Source organism: Apostichopus japonicus, chromosome 13, assembly GCF_037975245.1.
Source record: "Apostichopus japonicus isolate 1M-3 chromosome 13, ASM3797524v1, whole genome shotgun sequence".
NCBI lineage: Eukaryota > Metazoa > Echinodermata > Holothuroidea > Aspidochirotida > Stichopodidae > Apostichopus > Apostichopus japonicus.
In genome coordinates, this window is record NC_092573.1 from 11,770,081 (window position 1) to 11,793,252 (window position 23,172).

General features: G+C 37.0%; 3 protein-coding genes and 1 long non-coding RNA gene across 8 annotated transcripts in view; 2 read left to right on the forward strand and 2 right to left on the reverse strand.

The window, feature by feature from the left end:
• Window positions 1–396, reverse strand: part of LOC139979049 (coiled-coil domain-containing protein 171-like) — a 28,164-nt gene extending 27,768 nt beyond the window's left edge. The window contains exon 1 of the mRNA XM_071989688.1: window positions 264–396. The gene's annotated coding sequence lies outside the window, so the exon portion shown is untranslated. The remainder of the gene's footprint in view (window positions 1–263) is intronic.
• LOC139979068 (transmembrane protein 186-like) lies at window positions 173–6,457 on the forward strand. 5 transcript variants are annotated; one of them, XM_071989723.1, is made up of 2 exons: window positions 173–327; window positions 1,348–6,457. In XM_071989723.1, exon 2 carries the CDS (start codon window positions 1,459–1,461, stop codon window positions 2,155–2,157), a length of 699 nt encoding a protein of 232 aa, XP_071845824.1. In that variant the 5' UTR covers window positions 173–327; window positions 1,348–1,458; the 3' UTR covers window positions 2,158–6,457. The 5 variants fall into 5 exon arrangements, with proteins under 5 accessions (XP_071845824.1, XP_071845823.1, XP_071845820.1 ...); XM_071989722.1 differs by lacking the exon at window positions 173–327 and adding an exon at window positions 371–499; XM_071989719.1 differs by lacking the exon at window positions 173–327 and adding an exon at window positions 404–547.
• Window positions 6,458–6,817: 360 nt separating this feature from the next.
• LOC139979061 (ubiquitin-like protein 7) lies at window positions 6,818–16,269 on the reverse strand. Its single transcript, XM_071989709.1, has 10 exons — window positions 15,979–16,269; window positions 14,127–14,246; window positions 13,567–13,646; window positions 12,938–13,022; window positions 12,082–12,139; window positions 11,524–11,642; window positions 10,958–11,004; window positions 10,157–10,282; window positions 8,645–8,887; window positions 6,818–7,684 (listed from the first exon to the last, which is right to left on the reverse strand). The coding sequence occupies exons 1-10, from the start codon at window positions 16,133–16,135 to the stop codon at window positions 7,562–7,564; spliced, it is 1,158 nt and encodes a 385-aa protein (XP_071845810.1). The 5' UTR covers window positions 16,136–16,269; the 3' UTR covers window positions 6,818–7,561.
• A 206-nt stretch (window positions 16,270–16,475) lies between these two features.
• On the forward strand, window positions 16,476–18,854 carry LOC139979069 (uncharacterized). Its single transcript, XR_011797073.1, has 2 exons — window positions 16,476–17,307; window positions 18,151–18,854. It is a non-coding gene; the product is annotated as an uncharacterized lncRNA (long non-coding RNA).
• The last annotated feature ends 4,318 nt before the right edge of the window (window positions 18,855–23,172 follow it).

The window sequence follows — 23,172 nt, forward strand, 5'->3', positions numbered from 1 at the left end:
GCTTAGGCTATACTTGAACACATGCGCTACCAACGTATGTCGCTCAGTATTTACAATTTAGGCTAGGACTACAGGTAGTGTAGGCATCTAAACGAATATTTATAATATACAATACTGTACTAAAAATTAGGACCCTAGTATCGATCACTAGGCTAGGCTGTGTGTGCTATACAGTGTACAATGCAGTGGGAGCGCCTGTGGTTTTGACGACAGTTAAATTGAATTTACGATTATGATTCTCAAATAATAGGAGTCCTACTTACTGTTGAGAGAAAAACACCTGGAACACATGTGAGAGGGCATGATCATTGTGCATTTCATCTGAAGGTACAGTTGAACTGTTAGCCGTGTGTTATTGTTATTGTTCAACGATTTACTGAAATCAAATATATCGCGTTACAATTAAGAAGGGCTAATTCAACTAATATACTTCCCCACAACATTACCAAGAAAACAAACAATTCGCCAGTAGGGTACATTATCTGCATGTTCAAGTGGGGTAATGTTAATGACACGTCTACGTTCAATTCAACCAACCAAGATGAAGGCTGGTATCTTCTTATACTTGCAATATTTTTAAGTCCTCAGTAATTTTATTGCATTTGGTTAAACTTACGCAGCCTAAGATTTGTCAGTTAGAGGCTAGAGAGCGCCATGTGAATTTCGTGAATCTAATACCAATGCATAGCTTACTTTCCTTTTCAATTGAACACCCTTTCTGTATATATGTCAATGTCTTTGAAAGTTCTTCTTTTGTAGTGAGGTAATTGCTCAGTCCTGTGGAGATGAGTTAAGAACAATTTATGCAGTTCAATTGAACCTCACCAGCCTACAGTTACCTTGGCCTAACTTAAGAATCCGTACCATATGAATGGGAAAGCTTACTTCGAATCGTGGGGTTAGGGGTTAGGAAGTAGGGAATGGGGTTAGGAATTAGGGTTAGGAAGTAGGGAATAGGGTTAGGGGTTAGGAATTAGGGCTAGCCAGGGGCAGGGAATAGCGTTATAGTACGGATTCTAAATTAGTACCATTACCTTACTGTATAGTGACATGAATGTAAAGGGTTAAACTAATTACCACCCCAATTGAAAACTAGTTTTCTGGAAGCAAGACTAAGTGAAGAAAGAGCAGGATCATGTCTTCATACCAATTACTAATTTTAGTTCTAGCATAAATTATTTAATATTACTACAACTAAAGGCCTACATATATATTGTGCGGCAATAGAAACTCACATGAATTCTCCACAGTCTGTTTATTTGTATAAAACTGTGATTTATTGTATAGATTGCCTATACATGAAATTGTTAAAACATACTAGAATTTTTTCTTTTCCTTACTCCATAGCTGCCGGATATGTTCATAGAAATTGACCTGCACAAAGTGCCAGTTTGATCTCATTTCTCAAGCGACACATCAGCAGGCTTGCATCAGCACCTAGAAACAAAACTTGTACAAATGGCTGGCATGTATTTAAGGCACCTTTGGTTGGCATCCCACATAGTGAAATCACATAGTGTTTCAAGATGTTACCATTCATCAAAACTATTACCCGTCATCTCAGGCAGTAGATCCAGTCACAGAAGGCAAAGCAACCAGATGTGTACCTCATCTCGACCCTTCTCTCTTCAAACCTTTACACCACGACAATGTAAATATTCAGAAACTTCCACAGGCGAAAAAGAATTTTCTCCATTTTATCACTTTCCGTACATTGTGCCAATGAGAATTTTTTCTCGATTAAAACTTGGGCAGACGGTTCTGACAGTGAGCCTTGTGCCAGCTTTGTATTTAGCGGAATATTGTGAGGTTATTCAACATGTAGATAAATCATTGACCGTTATGCTCGCTACACTCGCATTATCAATGCTCTATGCTCTTGGAGAATTCTTCAGGCGGTTGATTGGAATGATGTACCTCAGCAGAGATGAAACACGTGTTAAAGTTTCTCATTTGACATTTTGGGGGCAGAGAAAGGACTTGACATTTCCAGTTTCTGATGTCATTCCATTAAGAGATTGTGGAGAAGATAAAGATACAATAAACAAACTAAGGAGATACAGCACTAACAGGTACCTCTTGTTCTCTGCTCGCTTTGGAAGGATTTTAAACAGAGAGAAGTTTGAAATTGTGTTCGGTAGTATCTATCGAGAGTAACAATATTAAATGCTTTAAAGGTCATCAGTAGTACACCAAAATATTAGCAAATAACTGTTTGAGGAATACTCTCCTGATGGATTTGATCCTTCTGACTTTGCAGGATGGTATTGTAAAGTGTGAAACGTAGCATGCATGATTCAGAGAGGTATAAATATCTTGATGGAAAGTTTAAACGCTGGTCAATGTCGGAATGTGAATGGCCATCATTTAACTTGCTACCTTATTTTATGGCAATGTTTGTTATTTTTGAGTTCATATCCAGGATTTTTTTTTATATCTTTATCTATCAATTCTTACAAAAGTTCCAAGATGATCTAGGTCTTGCATAAACAACATTTGTTTAGATATTCTCTATGACATCATAATTTATAAATTTTCAAACTTTCAAAGCAAACTCAAAAAGTATTTCCTGATATCCCTTGAAGATCATTTAAGGGTCTTAGAAACTTAAAGTAGTGTTTCCAATTATTTTAGTCATGAATGATTTCTGTAACATTATTACTATTATAGAGTGAAAGTGGCTACTTGCATTCATTTTTGTTTAAGCTTGTATTTTCAATATTGTAGAATTGAATGCCTGAGTAACTACTCGCTTGCTAATGTTGAATTAGGTAAGAAAGGGCTAGTTCATGTCTTACCATACTGTAACGACTGATAAGCTTGATGAACAAATGCACAAGCTGCCTTAAGAGCCATTACTGATGGAACATTAATTACAGAGAGAATGTCCTTATAAATAATCGGTGTTGTTCTGGAGAGTTATTTAAAATACAGTATGACTGTAAAAGAAAACAACCATCCGGTATTTGTATGCTAGAACCCTGCTAACCCTGCTATTGAAATCATCGTGCTTGGTGACCCTAGTTTCATCCTCAATCTGGTACCTGTTCCTAGGACCCTGCTAATGAAACTGTTTTGCTTGGTGACCCTACTTTCATCCTCATCATATTGGCGACTCTTCAGCGAAGAGTTTTAGTCCGAGGAAGGGGGTCAAGCTGATTTAGGGTGCTAAGCTGCAATCATTGGGTTACATACAGTATTAAGTTTTAAGTTAACTGTTTTGCATGGTCCTGTATGTATCTGTTATATTCGATACACCAGATATATAGCAGTATATCATCTGAATACAAATAAATACAACAATGCAAACAAGAGCATCAATGATGCAGTATCTCAATACTGGAAGTTTTAATTTTGATTCCTAATTTCAAATCTTTGCTCTGTCTCTACAATTATCAATATCAATCATGGTACAACAAATATATAACTTGCATTTTTGCTACTTTGCCACGAATAGTCTCTGCAGGTTACACTTTATCCTGCTAGTCTTGCCTTTAGCGCTTATTGCCTGTTAGTCGAAAGAACGACGTTGCAAGGTTTAGTAATGTCATAGAATATTTAAGAACTTGTTTTTCATGTGGTATCCTTCATCTTGGGTCAGTCTCTGTTGGACTTTTTGGTCATATAGTTTGATGTCAATGACAACAGCCAAAGTAGAAGAGGCGAACAACTCGACCATATTCTTGATGCCTGCCTTGAGAGCTAGGCCTATTGACCTACTGTATGTTAATGTAGACTGTAGTGGTGACTACCATCAAAACTGTGTCCACTTCTAGATATCAAAACAACCCACGTTTTTCCATCTCAATTTTTCGGATATGAAGATTTCATGGATTTATGACTTGGAAAAAATAATGTAAAAGAAGATTACAAGTTTTTATATGCAAGTGATGGGTGGCCTCCTCTTCCCCTAATAGCCACCTCAGTTCCTCTCCATTTTGTTATTTTATTTTAATTCTTTGTACATTTGATGTCAAACATTACAGGTTCAAAAGAAAGCTAAACATACTTCTTATAACCTTATACATCTTAGGCCTATATCCTTATAAATAAAACATAACCTTATACAATTTTTATTGTCTTATCAAAGTTGTGATGCTATGGCCGGCTCCTCTTTTATACGTACCCATCAAACAAACTTACCCTGGTCCTTCCTAGGAAAAGCTGTCTGAACACCAGTACAATGCTAATGTGGCTATCACTGAAAGCCTAATAGGCCTAGTGGCCTATATATATATATATTTTTTTTAAATTGCACTAGGCCTACAGTAAATAACCTTCAGAAATACAAGAATGTGTATACGTAATTATACAAAATACATGAAGGGCAATCAAACAAACTTATCATGGCCCTTGCTCTGAAAAGCTACCTGAACACCATTATAGTGTTCAACCGATTATGCATAACAGAAAATACCGATTGCTGATTATTTTTTCATAATCGTACCGATTCCAATTATTTGAAAATGAGAAAATATCCCGTTTATACGAAATCGGCAATAAAGTTTGACAGAAACAATTATTGTTGTGATTTTCCCCAGTTTCCTTTTGCTTCGTTGTTATACAAGGCTCTAAGGTACCATTTTGTATGTACCAAATTACCTCTGGAGTTTCTCGGAAAGAAATTTTTTTTTTTTAAATTTCCAAAATACGGAGATATGACATCCTACCTAGTCAGCACTGTGCTAAGCGAATGGCCTAACCACCTCGACGTAAATGTCACCTGTTAATGGCTTGATAGTTACTCAAAATATCCATCTCAAAAAGTATCTCAGACAAACCATCCATCTGCAATCTTTACCAAAGTGTAAATTTTAATGACATATTGCCTTCATTCCGACAATATTTTGTACTTATTTTCAGTATTATACCGTTTATGAACAAATTGAAATGTTACGAACTTGAAGTTAAACATACCTATTCGTTACCTATATAACTCCATTCAGGTTCAATTAGAATGTGTAAGCTTAGGCCAATCAAACTGAAAAGCAAATTGTACCATCGTAACTTGTTTAAAATTACTCTAAAATGTAATACCAGATTGATGTAAAGAAATAATAACAACTAGAAACTACTCCAATATAAAATATAACATTCCCTCTATAAGACATATCACTTACATTACCTTCCAAACAAATGCCGATTTCCAGCAAATTGAAAGTTGTAAACTAAGCTACGCATTTTTTTTTTTTTTTTTTTGCAAACCGATGGTTAGGCTACATTTCCCATTGACTTAGTGTGGTTGTTAGGCTAACATGTGGTCGAAGATTGCAGTTTCCGTGGATATTTTTAGTTTTTATTTGCGACACAACTAGAGCGAATAAACAGATGTCAAGTTTAGATTTCCATGCAGTTGATTTAGTGTGAAGTAAGGCTACTATGTGGTCGGAGATTTGTGAGGATTTTAGGTTATTTTCGCTGGTACTGCAGGCCGTAATTTACCACGGGAAGTTCCCGGTGATTGTGCGCGACCCTCTCGCACTGCTTCAAATTTTGATGCGGGGTGAGAAAACTGCGCGATTCGCGATGCAACTGCAATTCCTAGCTAAAGCAAACGCATGTCACAATTAATTTTACACAGACACCTGATATAAAGAGGGCGATTTTTTTATATTTCATTTTTCTTTTTCGCACTCGTAATTGTGCTTTAGGAGGGCTTTTTAGCACTTGCGAGGGCGAATCGCCCGTTGCCCCCGCTTATTTCCTACCCTGTCCAGCACATTCCTGAATTCGCGAAATTGCTATTGTTGCTATGCTTACTGTGCCAAGAAATATGCAGCCAATAACCACGAAGGAAGCAAAATCGGCGTCCCTGGCAGCCTAATTTGATGAAAGTATACACTGTGAAAGACGTATAGGGGGTGCCTTTTTTTAATATTTCGTAGTAAAAGAACAAACCTAATTCATCAGTTGATATTTTCAACTTCCATATGTTTTTGAATAATGATATTTTCACCTTCCATATGTTTTTGAATAATCGGTATGACATAACTGGTATTCCACGTAATTTTTACCGATACCGATTATGTACCGATTATGCAATATTCGTACCGATTCCGATTAGGTTAATCGGTTGAACACTACACCAGTACTATCCTTAAATGGATGTTACGTAGAATTCAGCAGTACAGAATGTAATTAGCATGCAATACACTAACACCTCGCGTACCTAACTACAGAACAGAAAATTGTTCGCGAGGGTAGCCATTTTCGTATATCTAACATGTAGCTGTTATGAGTCATAGCCAATCTGCTACAAAACAGACTTGGGGGCGGGGCTTAATCATCAAAAACGGACCTTTTTACTAAAAGTAGGGGCGGCAGCTCAGTGTTGTTTTAAGAAAGAAAAATCATTTAAACATCAAATAAAGCAAATAAAAGCCATTAAATGTCATATACATGTAGTAAAATTCTTATTAATACCTACCTGTAAACAACAAATGGAAGTTTTAAATTTTAATAAAATATATAATACATAGGACCCTATCTTAGACGATACCACTGTTGAAAGACAGTTCTATTCTATTCTCTTTCATAAAACATAAGTTTTGGAGCGTGTGCAAAACAGGTGTGACAAAGTGTGTTTTCAGTCCAAATTGGCCCGATTTGGACATAAATCGGTGAAAAAATCACAGAATGAGATACAATTCTGGAATAAAAAATAGTAACTTTTGTTGGTCTATATGATATATTCTTGCTCTGGAAATTCCAGAGAAAAAGAACTTTGTTTGAAGACGCTGAAAAATTTTTAAGAGAAGAGAAAGTCCCACTTACTGTTACAATATCTCTATACATGTAATGTATTGAGATAAAAATGTGCAATAAACTTGTAGGTCATTATTTTATTTACTGAGATTGTGTAGGTAATAATATTACTACTTGATGAACCACTTGAACAAGTGCCAGCATTATGAAACGATCTATTGCTGAGGACTATGAAGGAGAGAAAATTACTGGTAAGAAAATGAACTAAACACTGCATGTCAATAATATTACTCACTCGTTTAAAAGCCAGATAATGCCCAAACAAAACAGTAAATGATGAGTAACAACTTCATAGGTACAGTAATGGTGTTGTGTACATACTTTCAAACATATTCTACAACACTTTGACTCTCTGTTGACAAGCAAAAAAAGGAGGGTTACACATGACAATGAGCATGATATTTGCATAAACCTATCAAAAGGAATCTACCATCAAAATTTACAACAATCACAGTTAATTTACAATGTGACAGGATTAAGACTAGATGAAATATCTGAATGTCCGCCTCTTGTGATCTTTCTTGACGTGAAGCAAATTAATTTCACCAGTCAAAAGTCCTGCTTTCTTCCCAAAAATCAAAGCTTTCAGCAGATGGACATGAACTTCAAGTCTTGGCTTCAAGCAGGTCACAAACAGTGTAACATTTACAGTAGATATGTACTGTAAACCCCTCTATAAAAAGCATACAAAATACCAGAAAATCGCCAGGTTCTTTTTAAAATGATGCCTCTAGCCATATCCATGGCAATGGTTCAAGCAGTTAATAAATTATATCCAGTGTTAAGTCTTTCTCCTTCATATATCTCCGTCAAAGAAAATATGTAAGACAGCATCGACATTTCCATCCGTGGCCTCAAGTGCTCGAATGCTCGCTGCTTCATCTGTGATTCCCATTTCTCTTAACTGTTGAAGTTGCACCTGTCATGAAAAGAAAAATGAGCTTTCAGATGGAAGGGCCATCACTACTGCAGCCCCTTGCAAATCCGGTTGCAGACCTTTAACAACTGCTATCTGTCTAAGTTTTACTTCTATAACACTTATTTGAGGAAGTGAACTTTTAAACACTGAGGTTAAGTAATTAATGTCACTAAATAGTCTAATAGATAGGCCATTAAGTTGGTTCCTCAGATGCAACATGAAATTAGATGGGAAAACACAAAGAATATTATAGCCTCGTGACACATGTATAAGCGTTACAAATTTGTCAAGGAGAAATGACATTGATAATTTATATCCTTGTTGTTTAATATGAAGTGAAAAGACTGGTTCGGTTGAGTTATCAGAGTTTATGAAACAATGGATTAACTTTAATGCCTGCACTGATGAGCCAATGCCATAATCCATCACTAAGCATTTTCAAAGATTTTGCATATTTTAAAGCTTAATATATCTTGGAATGCCTATAGAAACATAATTAGCACTCAAATGTTTCTCCTTTCTTCTTAGACCATAAACTATCAAGACTAAAATCCACAAAACTGTTAGCAAACTGCTTATCCACTAAAGTGTGTAAGAGAATGTGTAAAAGTAAGAGGGCATGACGTTTCGATTGTAGCAGGATCTTCTTCAGATGCTGAATGACAAGTTACGTTAACAGAAGGGACAAATACACACACAGAATACAGACAGGTTAATGAGCAGGGTGAACACAAAAAGAGAAAGATGTATGAGGATTAGTAGATGGAGAGAAGACAGAAACCAACAGGGGGAGGAGAGGTAGGAGATACACTGTCCTTCTGTTACTGTAACTTGTCATTCAGCCTCTGAAGAAGATCCTGCTAGGATCGAAACGTCAGGCCCTCTTACTTTTTACACAAGACTAAAATAAAGTGTCTATATTCATCCATAAAGCCATAAACTACAATCTTTCATTCTTACAGTGAAGTCCCTTGGTGTTGAACTGTCATTGCTTCCAGCAGTAGTAAGAGTATTGTTTATTTCTGGCTGAGCTGTTTGCATCGCTTGAGCTAATGCCTGTTGTAAGATGGAGCTGGTGATGCGACCAGCAGCAGCGGCAGCGTTGGTGGAGGAGGAACTCCCAGATGCAGAGTCGGAACTGGCAGAGGTCGATGGATCGCTGGGGTTTGTCATCGTGCTTTCAAAAGGTCTCAGAAAACCAGTCTATATAAAAAAAAAAATACAATAATGAAAAAGTTAACAGTAACAGACAAGATTGGTGCATACAAGCCAATTTGACCATTTAAGACATACTTTTCGAAAAGTAAGGAGTCTATTAAAGGGCAGTGTTGAATGAAACATTGTGCAGGATATTATATTAGATGCTTTTCCGTACTGATTACCACAGATATCCTTGTATTTTTAAACTAGAGCAGCAATGTCTCCAAAATCTCCAAAGTTTGTACAGTGAAAGGGATATTTTAGTGGGGGAAATATTAAGCTTAACAGGAATACTCCTTTAAGGACTGATGACATTAGTTGCAGTAGTTATATATGCAATGTGCTGATCAACTGTTAAGACAAGATACTGCTGATGGGTAAGATCATCACAACTGAGCAAATTATTAATGGTTTTATACCAAATATATGTGTATTGAATGAGTTACAACGACAGAACAAAAGACTTGTTCAAGCAAAAGGAGAGACCAAAGCTAGCCCTTGGAATTTTTCCCAGTCATCTAAAACTTCCTATGAAGGACCACAAAATTAGAAAATTTACATACATACTCACATATAACAATGTTCGAAGTTGCCAAGGTCAAGGAATAAACAATTGTTGCAAAGAGTCATCAAAACAAGAAAATGGTGCCACTTGAACATATAACGGATGAAGGAATTACAGTTTCCTTCAGATACGTGGGACAAACAAATTCTAAACAGTTAAGCTATGAAACAATGCTTACACCATATATCTATCTGAAACTTTCCACTGGGAGAAAACCTTTCACGTACACCTAGAGGAAACTACACTGCTACCATGTTGAAAATCCAGTTACTAAACTAGGCAATTAAGAAACTACGCAGCGCTAAGTGCAAGGTATTTATTCCAAAACCCATCGCCACAAAACTGCTTTTTCTTATAAAGAGAAGCCATTACAATGACAACTTACAAAGCACACTAGCACTTCGTCCGTTGTATCTCCACCACCATGAGGTTCACTTTTCAGTACATGTATGTATGTATGTATTTTAGATCCTCCTGCAAAGCAGGTACTCGCATAGAAGCCATCATTGGCAATATCAAAGCTGCAAGCAGACCGTAGTCAGTCTCTTAGATTCATATTTAACGTCCATGATTATGAATTGTCAATTGTCAACAACTCTGTAACTAGACGACATACATTAATCTTGGAGTGACTCCAACTCGGGACCTTATGATTGAAAGGCACCGGCGTTAACCACTGAGCTAACACTCCTAACACTCCAACATACCTGTGGTAAGCTTGCACCTCTTGTCTCTGGACCCCTGCCCACTCCAGCAGCTGTCAGAGCTGCGGCCAACTGTGCAGCTGTGATGCCACCTTGGGACCTTTGACCGGAAGCAGTTGACGGTCCAGCCTATTTGGGAAGTGAGAAAACAATTTTGCATAGGTAAGGTGAACCTTTTGGCTCAAGAAAGAATAAAAACAAAAACAGAATAGTAGGCATATGGATCTAACAAAGGAATAAGAAAACTCAACAGAACGTTTCAGGAAATTTGAATTACTTCTTGTGAATTATCCAATGTCTACATTCTCTCTATAACATTTGGGAAATAATTTATGCAAAATCACATCGCAAAGTGGTCAAATTGCTCAGTTCTACCTCTAGACCTTTACAAGAACCAAATCTATCTTCTTTTGGCATAATTGATCAAAGTTTGATGATATTGTATAGTTGGAGGATAATACTAAACCAGAAAGCTAAATCAGAGAGATTGCCATTACCGCTAACCTAAAAAAAAACAACCCCAAAACAGTTGTGCCTCTTAGCATTATGAAATTCCTGTACACCAGATTAGATATAAACTTAAACCACTATTTTTGTAAATGCTATTCAATACTAAAAACCAAAACAGTTTATTTCATAAGCTTAACTATAGTCATTCCAAACAAGAAAATTTAAGTGAACAAAACTGAAACATATACTTGCATAATTCATACAAAATTGAATAAAATAAAAAAAATTGAATATTTTTAAAGCTGCTTAAAGGAATACACTCCTAAATTATAACCACTATTAGGTTAAGTTTACCTCTGAGATATCCATGTCTTCATCTGCAGTAGCATCAGAAAATAAACCTGGAAGAAAATGAAACAGTTACTTTTCAGAATTTTGAAAGACACCACATTTGAAGCTAGGATCATCAAAACAACATTTTATATGAAAATTATCAATCTTACTAAAAAAAAAAGGGGGGAAGAAAAATTACAATTCACCAAAACCTGAAATACCTGAGTGTAACATCTAAAATAAATTTATGTTTCAATAACATTAATCTTGTTGGTAATCTTGATCCAGGGCAATCACTTAACACCACCCACCACCCTAATGGAAGCTGGGAGTGAACACCAAGCATCTGAACACTTTCACAGTACTGAAGGAGAAATGCATACCCTACAACAACATCCCATGGAGAATAAAATCATTTCAAGGAAAGTATCTGGGGACGGTCCATGAAATAAAGGGACTGTCCCGGGCAATGGGGGACATCTAGTCACCTTTGAGCATACAGTTGAGTGACAAAGATAATCCATGCCGATAGTTCTTTTACAGGTAGAAGCCACAACAAACTATAGTCTGATATGAAGAAATCTTACCAAAGTGTGGGTCTTGACCAAGCATACTGCCACTTCTAGAGCTGTGGGCAGCTTCCTCGTTCACAGAAGCTGCAATGTTCATGACAGCATGACCAATGGCTGGGTGTTCTCTGACAATGCTACCATGACAACATAAAACAAAATGTGTGACCCAATAGACGAACATGATTAGACCACAAATTGGTAGGGGTTGCTTGTTATCAAATCAATTGCAACATGTATGGGGGCTCATATCAATCACTTATTCTTACTCTTTCTTATCTGATTTTGAACATTCATAGCCTTACGGATTACAGTATGCAGGGAATGATTTAACATTGAAATTTTGTGTAGCAGTGTTGAAGGCAGTTACGACTTTCTCTTATAAAATAATATGGTTTCTGTGATTAACAAAAATGCTATATAAATATGCACTTGTATAGTATTTTGCCAGGTTTGCATACTGTAGCAATTTATTCCCCAGCATGTACTCGACATAACTGTGTGACACAGTACGCATGATGAGCAATCTGCGGTAACCCAAGTGAAACATTCCAACACTTTGTCTCAGCCACTCACCTCCTGACATTTTCGGGGTCAGCGACTTGAACAAGGAGTTGAGGATCTCGCAACATTGCTGCATAAAATTAAAAACAAATTAGGTAATCAAGTGATGTATATCTCCAGAAAAGTATATTGTTAATAATATTGTTGAACGCAGTTACAAAATGAAACTTAATGTTTTGGGTTATTGTGTGTTCAATCCCTATGAAAGGGCTAAAAGTGGGTTTGTCATCCATTTGTCATCTGAAATAATCTTCCAAATTAAAAAAAGAATATAAGCTAACTGTACACTGTTAACAACAACTGCCACCAGACATGAAGTGTAAGCTACATGCCATTCAACTTTCCTCAGATATGTGAGTGTAGGTTAATATATTAACATATATACATATATATACCGACCTCCATATCTAGTAGCTTTGCAATACTCCAGTCCATTGCGCAATTTATTTAACTTTTGATTTGGCCCCCCCAAAACGGAATGTTCCTGACCATCTGATTCTCCAGATCACACAGAATACTGTAGCAAATTCTGGCACAGAATTTTACATATCTACAGTGTTTTGCTAAGAACTTAACCTTCCTAGGTGATTGTTTTCATCACAATAACTATTTATGAACTTTTTACAGTACTAATATATTTACAGTACATACATACTGTACTGTATATATACATCCACATCATATATGGGAATATGAAACAGAAACTACTTGAAAGCCTATCAAAATAGGAAACTGATCAATTAAAATAACAAATAAACATAAGAAATCAGACACACTAGGCTATGTAAGCATTACTAATAGAAAGTGATTTTGTAAAAAAGTGCATTTTCTCTCTATAAAGAACAACTAATAGATTTGAAATACTCACATACAGCTACATGGTCAGCAGACATCCCAGGTGTAGCAGCAATGATATTATCAATAGTTTCTGCACTGGTTAAGATCTTGTGTACCTTTTCATGAGTAAACAAAATGAGCATACTTGTACGGCTGATTTATGTGTTGATATGTTTAAGACAAAAAAGATACAATGTTTTGAACAATTGGCACTCTACAATAGATTAAGAACTTTCTACAGTTTACTTATCACGTAAGCAATCTGGGGTCATAAAATTGTGTGCAAATGAAGAAAGAATTTAGACATCAGCTGAGTAACTACTTTTAAAGTACTACACTGATCTCACAGATCAGTATGACTCAATTTGACTTCTTTTGTTGCTTACCCTATCCTCCACCCACCCCCACGCCCTCCAATTTTTCATCTCTTAGACAATTGACCAAGTCTTCTTGTATGACGAGGAACATTAAATCTGTGATACCTTCCAAATGAAAGCAGATATATATTCTTGGATGTTTGGTAAATGTGATCATGACAGTTATCTCAGTCACATAATCCATTGTAGATCTCCTTTAAAAAACTAATGTCACCAGGTTGATTCATTAGATATGTGGCTTGCAACACGTTAGGAATGTCAAACCCGAAAACAAGAAACTTACAGCCTGTCTGTGACTGGGATTCAAAAGTGCGGCATGGAGGGCTGTCATTAGTTGGCGGATGTCAGTTTCATCCATCGGGTCTGTGGAATGTAAGCATATCATATACATTTTGTGTAAGATTATTTTTAAGAAAATTTAGTTATATCTTTCAGAGGCATTTCTAATTACTGAGCCTCGTAGCAATTTCATTGGCTATGTACCACATTTATAAAAAACAACATTGAAGAATTCATGTGGTTAGTTCTAAAGACACTTCCAACATCATTGAATCCTGGTAAGCTGATGAGAGAAATAAAAAGTTTGCCACCTTTGAGGTAAACATGATATTCAAACCATATCCATCTGTTTAGAATTCTATACATAAGATATTGTAAAAATACATTTTGAAAATGGTATCATTTCAAAATAGGACCTTTCTGGTCTTTGAGACATGTATGTATGTGCAACAGGAGTGAAGAAGACCAAAAAGTCATCCTTCTCCAATGTAGTGGTACCGTAGGTGTTGGTCACAGTGAGAAATGATTGATAGCAGATGATGGCAATGAATTACTAAAACATACCAAGCTTTGGTTCTTCTTCGGCTAGTTTCAATTTAAGAATATGTATTGTACTTCCAGGCTTCACACCACTCTCTTCTAAGGTTGACTCATCCTTTAAGAGCTTCCCACAATATACTAGGTCTGTAGAGAAAATCACACATTAACAATTTGTATTAAAACCATGAAATTTCTTTCAAAGATTTAACTTACAGGTCCTATAGATGTACTTGGTAGTTGGGACATATTGGTAGATGTTTTTTTTTCTTTGGGGGGGGGGGGAGGGGGAGGGAGTATAGGGAGAGATGGTTGAAATGAAGGCAAGCATGCACAGGTCTAAGAACTTACTAAGGTTAGGCCTACTTAGGGCATAAATTTATCAGGTATTGCATTGCAATATGGTCAAGATGTCCCATAAGTGATGGAAAGCTTTCCTTGCTTCATGAATGCAGTATAACACCAAACCTTTACAAGTAAAATTCTTTTTATTTCTGATGGAATAGGATAGAACTAATCCACAGAGCAAAATCAGCTGGATCTCCATTGGCATTAGGCATAGGCGTAGGAGGCGGGGGGGTGGGGGGCTGGGGGGCCGCAGCCCCCCCAACCAATATTTTTTTGTGAAAATTCGGGCAATATGCTGAGAATTTTCGGGCACCTACTGGAAGAATAATAATTTGCAGTGTGTTTTTCATTTTTTTTGGGTGAAAATTCTGCAATATGCTGAGAATTTTTCGGGCATCTACTGAAAGAATAATAATTTGCAATGTGTTTTTCAATTTTGTGGTGAAAATTCAGGCAATATGCTGAGAATTTTTCGAGCACCTACTGAAAGAAGAATAATTTTCAATGTGTTTTTCAATTTTTTTGGTGAAAATTCGGGCAATATGCTGAGATTTTTTCGGGCACCTACTGAAAGAATAATAATTTGCAGTGTGTTTTTTAATTTTTGGGGTGAAAATTTGGGCAATATGCTGAGAATTTTTCTGGCACCTAGTCCAGTGGCGGAGCTTCCATGCAGTCAGAGGGGGCGGATGCCCCCCTGACGGACTCAAATGGACTGCTGGCGCTCTTTTCAGCTTTTTACCACTTTTTACTTATTCGCGATTATTTACTTTTTCATTGCGCTCTCAAATACCTATTGACATTTGTCACATTTTGTTGGTGCAATTTTCTGACAAATGACGATGACACCTATTTATTCTTCATTTATCTGCAAGTTAGCAAGGCCCTGGAAAGGGTCATTTTCGGCGATCTAGGGAGTATCTTACTCAAAAAATTTCTGTACGCTCCGCGCCAACCAATGGCGCTCCGCTTAGATAGTGTCAAAAGCGCCCCTACAGACCATTCTCTCCCCCTGACCAATACCCCTAGCTCCGCCACTGGCACCTACAGTACTGAAAGAAGAATAATTTGCAATGTGTTTATCAATGGTTAAACTTATATTATTATTATTATCATTATTGTTGTAACGACTTCCCCAATAATTATAACCAACATGAAAGGGTAATAACACGGAAAATGATTTTATGTTATTGGCATGTGATGTTATAACTGATGAATGCCTATATGATATGCACATTAACGTGTGGAACGCGCGCGAAAAATTTTGGTTATATTTTTCGGGCAAGTCGTTACAGCCCCCCAAATCAAATGAGGCTCCTACGCCTATGGCATTAGGCCTACCGATAACGTTACTGGCCTCTATATTGTGAATTTACCAATACTATATATTATTATACTGTTAGGCCTACTGGTATTAAGTTTAAGTTCTGTACAATATAAATGGGTTAGTACTGTATCTGTTAGTTACTACGTTAGTCTACGCCTAGGGTTGTTGTAGCTTATACAGTACGATCTATATTGTCTAACTCACTAAATTTGTCAGGTACATCCTGCTTCTCTGTTTGTGTTAGGACAGAGTGAACCCTTTGCCTGAAATCGGATATTTTGCTTCCAAGGTTAGTCCCCTCAATGCGGATTCTTCCCACTTTACCAGCAAGCTTAACGGATATTGTATGCGTCATTTTCATTCAAATCTCTCCTTCTTAGGTCCTAGGTGGCTCAAACCTACTGCTACGTTATTCAGTTCATACAGATACAGTGATTACAATTTGGTGTGTGTGTATTACTGTACATTTGTTGTGGCTGACTAGATACAGTAAAGACTAGGCCTAGGCTCAACATATACCGTACCTTTCTATACGCTATGTTATCATCTGGTATTTGACAAAGAAAACAAACCGGTGTGAAGTTAGTTACTCGTTCGACATTCGTAAATGAGTATCTGCTACCTATTCAGTTACTTATGCGACAATGGTATCAACGTAACCGTTGTGACCTATGGCAAGACGAATGCTTTCTTACAAGATTTTCAAGATTCGGTCCAAAAGTAAAAGTGGTTTATCTATGGGTCATATGATGTAGAAATCTAGGCTCACAATTCGTTTTGCCCGGTCCAAAGAGTGCTTGACCAATTCAAATGACCACTAATTAAATCATCACTTCTTAAATGAATGTAAAAGGGACCTGAAAAAACCCTTTTAGGCCCTAATAAAACACCAGCACGCCTTCTTCCACCCAACCAATGGGCCATATGAACTCTAATGACATTGTAGAAGCGTACCATAATGCGTCTTGCCCGGTCCAAAGTGTGCTTGACCTGATTAGGCCCTTTTGTCGTGCCTCCGTTACATCTATTTAATAAGTGATGGTGAAGTGGTCATGTGAATTGGTCAAGCACTGTTTGGACCGTGAAGACGCATTGTGGTAATTTTATACATCGTCTTGAGAGTTCAAATGATCCATCACTGAACCCTAATTATCTTTGGAAAATACACTAAAATGTACTTCTTCGACGATCAAATCTTGATCATCTCGCACGGAAGCATTCGGCTTTTTATAATTGTATATCATGTGTACAGCAGTTACTTATTCGTGAATGTCGAACGAGGAACGCGGAATGAGGAACTAACTTTACACCGGTAAATAAAAACACTGTTGAGAATTTATGTACATAACTGAATATGCTAGCAGCACTTTGGTTGTACGTGCCTTCTATTTGTATTATTTGTCTGTTCATTTTCATTGAGGGTTTTCCGCTTGTGTCTTTTATATCAGTCATGGTTAATTCAGTTTATTTACTTCTTCAAGCTTTTCGACGCGAACAAGATGCCCATGAAAAGAGGAAGGAAACCTATCAGTGGTAGGCCTCGTTAAATTTACAGTATTTCGCGCATTTAGTCCTCGTATGCACACTACATTAAATTAAGTAGGCTAAGAACATAGAAATTGATTTCTATGGCTAAGAATGAATGACGTCACTACAATGAAGCCACTATTGAGTATTGGTAGGTAGTGTGTCAATTTTGCAATGTGACCGAACGTACTAGTACAGTTGGGTAGCTTTTAAACCTACCCCAAGTTTTCAAAAACCACCTTCCTCATCGTGTGAATTTTCAAATACGAGACAAGAATCTTAAGTGCTACTGTATCTAACAACATCAAAACTGTGTACCCTTTTTTTTCTGATTGGTTAAGTTTAGTAGCATTACTGCGACTCACAGTGTGAGTGGTAACTATAATGAATGCACAGCTATTCACCACTGTCGTTATTACTGCCACTATTCATGCACTGCATGTCTGTGACCACATTCAAATGATCTCCTCATGAAGGCAATGTGCATAGTTCAGTCAAGCAGGCTTTTACTTCCTTGCTGCTACTCACCAGAAAGTAGCCAGTTTATAATTGTTTCAAACTTGCCTACATGATGTGTCACAACATGCAAATTTAGTATTGACTTATGATATAGTTCAAAGCCTATCATTGTCCTGCCATCTCTTTCAACATGAATGTGAAAATCTTAAATGCAAACTATAGTCCTATAGAGATATAAGCAATGGTTTATAGCTCTGTCAACTTGAACATTCTCATATTTCCATTCTTGGCATTAAGGAATGTACTTTAAATTAGTCTGTAACTACTCACTTGATCCACTGTGCACATAAACTTTCTGAATTTGTTTTGCATTCTTTATTCATTCTCAAGGTGGGTTTCTGGTCGTAGTAGAGATGGAAAGATGAAGCATTATCATCTTCGATTCGATGAGAGCTGAATGTTAAAAGATGTGCAGAAGTAATTGGTGATTGCAGTAACTGGTGCGCAAGAGAGCTTACAATTGCCATGCCTTCTAAAGAAGAAGGCATAACATTCCAGCTCCTTTCTACCACTCTCACTGGATGGGATGACCAAAATCAGACTCAGGGTAGAAAAGTTCTGTGGTTGAACTCTAAAGAAAAAAGAAGATAATTTCCTTGGCCAGTTGGAGCACATGTAGCAAACACAACAAGATGTGTAGCCTACTCCTACAGTAGTACACTAAACATTCCCAATTCCTCAGAACTGGACAAAGATGCCTGACACTCTACATATATCACAAAATCAGGTTAACGATCAATCTTAGGAATATTTGCCACTTCTGATATTTAAAAATATCCTCAGACATTTATATCATCTTGTGTTAGGTTACAGTAAGCTGATTGGAGCCAGCAGTATTTTACTTCTTGACTTTCATGTAAATAAGAAGGTTCCTTTTTGTCTTAACATTTATTATCATTTGTTGCACTTTTTATGCTAGACTTTCTACTGTTAATTTCTCATATTGACATGTACAGCTTTTTTTGGAAAGTTTGTTTCAGTTTTGTAAGAGCATGTGAAGAAATAAAATGTCAACTTATTTTGTATACAATTCATATATTTTCTTGTGTGTGTTCTTTTCTGCATAGTTACAACAATGGTTCTTTGGTGACAAACAACCTAAAACTTACATTGAAGAGAAAAAAACATTCCACTCTGCTATATTTGAAAACTCTATCTCAATATTTTGCCCCTATCCCAAGATATGGTTAATTGAGTGTCCAACATAATTTGGTGGCTACTAGCTACTCCAGAAAGTTTGATCACCGTTAGTGGGCTGTGATGTCATATATGGGAATGCTATTCAAAATCTTTACTTAGGCCAATATAACCTAGATGTATTTATCCTTGAAACCTGATAGTCTGATACATTTGCAATGTTTACTTAGCTTTCAAAGTGTTTGTTGCTTAGAATGTCATCAAAATGTATCTATTTTGTAGAAATATTCTTTCCTCTGTAGATGTATGATTGGCAAACAAAAACAAAATATTTCCATGTCATCATCCACTCTGTCTTTGCCATATGCATCTGCAAAATATCACAAAAATTAAAAGAAAATCATATGTTCATAATACAGAATGCTATGAGGGTATTGTTTAGCCTAAAGCTACAGAAAATTTGCAGCAGTTTTGCTGTTTCAACTTCGGCCTCTGGAAAATCCTTTATAAATATGATATCATAGTTTTTGAAAGGTTGCAGCAGAATTACCAAACCTGTCGGCATTTCTGGTTATGATTTATTAAAAGAACACATCTAATACAGTAGCTCTTTAAAACTTACCTAGCGCCACCACCATCACGTGCGACAAAAAAATGTTAAAGGGATATTCCTGTGGCAGATAACGTCGCACTAACATGTAAGAGAAAATATTACTGTTAGCTAGTTTGAAACCACCTCTCAAATATAAAAATTAATAAATTTTATTGTTAGCTAGTTGCAAACCCCAACTTAAACATAAAATTAATAACTATTACTGTTAGCTAGTTGAAAACCCCATCTCAAATAGATGCGTTTGTGTGGTGGTAAGCCATTTGAACAAAATAAACCCTCTCGTACTCCATGAGGCGAATCGTACTAGTTTGCCTGTGACGTCATCATGGAAGATGTCTTTGAAAAGCTTCGTTTTACTACTGTAATGTTATTGATGATTTATCCTTAAAGAAGTTGAAACGAATTTAATGTTTGTTTATTTTGCAATGTAGGCCCACAAACTGAGTAATTTAATTTCTAAAACGATTTTGCTATATTTGTTAATGCTATTCGATACTAAAATACCAAAGCAATATGTTGCATGGTCATTCCAAATAAGAAAATTGAAGAAAACAAACTGAAGTGTTTTGAAGGCTTTTGCACCTAATTCATGCAAAATATGACAAAAGGTGTCTTTGCCGCGGATGTTCAGAAGCGATATAGGGCCATTACTTCTTGCACATTAAACATTTCGTGAAATCCAGAATTTTGTCTTATAGTTTAGTCAGAAGGTAGTAACAATTCCCTGGTTGGATTAATTTGCAATGTTATTTTGAGTAATATCCAATTGTGTAAAATTTTCGAACAAACATACATTTTTTCCACAAAACGCGGAATGGCATCCGCTGATTATATAGAGGTAAGTGTTCCTAAATCTAATGACTAGTAGCATCTGGCAACGTCAGCTTTTCGTTTGTCCATTGCAAAACCTCCAACCAATTTGGGACAAAAAGTTAATGGGGATTACGGAACCAGTGGGGGGGGGGGGGGTTGTGAGGGGGTTTCTTTTATAATTTCAAATAACTTAATTTCTATAAATTTATAGAGGTTTTTGCTGTCTCATGCAGGTCGTCAGGTACTATCGGCAGTAGTCAAATATTCATAAATTAAATTAAACCGCGCTTTAAAATGATACGTCTTTCCGTGTAAAGTAGTCAGTGTGTCATGTAGGCTTATACATTTTTTCCGAAATCTTAAGAGGTAGCGGTATGACTCCTACCTTCACCCACCGATTTCATCTTGCAGTATGTTGATATTAATTTTGTATATAGGCTATCGCTTTTTCAACATTTATGAAACCAGTTGCGTCTAAGCGTGCCTATATCTCCAAAACTAGCCCACCTTTATTTATTTAGAACTAGCGTGCATATTTTGTTCAAGACTAACGCTGGTCGATTTTCTTGCTTGTCTTCTTATGTATAATGCCAATGCTCTCTTTGCCAGGCTTTGGCATGCCCTTAAATTCCTTATGATCATAGTTTTATACTAATTTTGGTTCAGTGGTTTTGTCACTCTGTTGGTTCAATGGGGACCAAATGCTGGAACGCGGCGTACGTAGGAAGTTATCAAAAAGAACGGGTCAGAAAACCGGTGCGAGTAGGCCTAAGTTAGGGCCAATTGCCCAGAAGAATTTGATAGGTTTGTGTACTACTGTTGCCCAAACGGACGTTAGAAATGTCTACTTCTCTAACTTTTGGTGCCCCGGCCCCAAGGAAATTTGCCATGTCCAGGAAAAAAAAAATGCAGAAAGATACACAACTCTTTGACTTCTGCTGACAAACTAGACATTACTTGCATCTTACCAGCGACGTAGCCAGGAATTTGAACGGGGGGGGGGGGGGGGAGCACCTTTTGCGATTGATATGGATTTTGAAAGTTGTAGGCACGACTATCTGAGCGGAGCGCCACCATCGGTTGGAGCGGAGCGTACAAGAAAATTTTTGGTTTTACAAACCCCCCAGATGGCCGGAAACGGCCCTTCCCTAGTGTTCATTCTGGTTCCCTGGCCTCTTGCTAACTTGAGACACCTCATTCAATATCACTTTTAAACCCCAAAAACAAACGATTTAAAATAGTACGTAATTCAATAATACATAATGTATTAAAATTAGCAAGTTACACAAGGGCGGCGGAAGCACTTTTAATCTGGGGGGGGGGGGGGCACCGATGTCAAAGGGCACTTTGCAGAAATTCGATTGGACTGATGCAGCCTGATATTTAGTACCCTTTATAAATCTTATTGTATTATCTTATTTGCGTATACACATCACTCCATCAACGCCCCCCCCCCCCCCCCGTCTTAGTAGTCTTACTTTTCAACTTCTGATACTTGTAGATACAAAGATAGGCCAGAAATGTCTTTGATACAACCATAGCCAGTATTTGTCTTTGATACAACTGTAGCTAGTAAATGTTTATCGAAAAGGCTGTTTTGGAACTTGGAACGCCGATTGTGACAACAACAGGCAACAAAGTGATGCAGCTCTATACATATAAAGTCTGTTAATCAACGATAGGCTTATTTGACTGTGGAATGTTCTCAACTGAAATTTAATCTGCGTAAACGGGTTCTTAAGTACATGTTAAAAAACTGACAAGATCGTATCCTAGTCTTTTTCGGCGGGTAGAGTATTGAATGAAACGGCACGCGATATGAATGACAGCCTAGATGACAGAAGAATAGGTCACCTAATTTAGCCATAATCTTGCTACGTTCATTTCAATAGTTTTTCCTGTCTAGACTCTTAAACTCGTCCAGCAAGCTTATGGATTTGAATTATGGGTGTTTTAATAAAAAAGATAACTTGGCCAAAAAAAGTGTAGGCCCGGGCCTACGTACAGTGCTACATACTGGCTACGCCCCTGATAGTTCTAAATTAGGATTAGATCTCTTACTGAAATATCGCTGACCTAATAAGGTGATCAAGAGTACAAGTTTTATGTAGAAAAAGGGCACATTTTTAACCTGAGGAAAAGTGGGGGGGGGGGGCACTTGCCCCCTGTGCCCCCCGGTTCCGCCGCCCTTGAAGGTACATGTACAGAGTAGTCTTACTTTTCAACTTCTGATACTTGTAGATACAAAGATAGTCCAGAAATGTCTTTGATACAACTGTAGCTAGTAAATGTTTAAGTTAGCCTAATAAGAGAAGGCGAGAGCTATCCGACGATTGCCATCTGATGCAAATTTCTCAATTGTTTTCTCAACTGAAATATTATCTGCGTATACGGGTTCTTAACCACCTGTTAAAAAACTGACAAGATCGGATCCTATAGTCTTTTTCGGCGGGTAGAGTGTTGAATGAAACTATCGTGCTACATACTGGCTACGCCCTGATCATATGATATCAGTATCAGCAGATTTTGTTTCCTGTTTAAATTCTTTTACATGTTCTTTTACATAATATATCAGAAAGACAAACATAGTGCTCTTTTACAAGTTTTCCAGTAGGATGATTCTTGTTTATTGTCCAATGTCTGGACTCTAATACATTTGACGAACTTAACTGATGGACATTATAAACTTTCATATTTTGTAATACAGCCAGATATGCAGTGGCCTAAAAACAAATATCGTTATCGCAGTGTATTAGCAGTGTAATAATTATTTATAGGAAGTGCGTATC

Bases quoted from the DNA above. Each gene is read 5' to 3' on its own strand.
- LOC139979068 (XM_071989723.1), top strand. From the start codon at position 1,459: ATGGCTGGCATGTATTTAAGGCACCTTTGGTTGGCATCCCACATAGTG.
- LOC139979061 (XM_071989709.1), bottom strand. From the start codon at position 16,135: ATGAAAATGACGCATACAATATCCGTTAAGCTTGCTGGTAAAGTGGGA. The intron at 14,247-15,978 runs GTGAGTTAGACA...TTTTCTCTACAG, and splicing joins GGATGTACCTGACAAATTTA to ACCTAGTATATTGTGGGAAG. The intron at 8,888-10,156 runs GTATGTTGGAGT...TTTTTTATATAG, and splicing joins GAGGTGCAAGCTTACCACAG to ACTGGTTTTCTGAGACCTTT.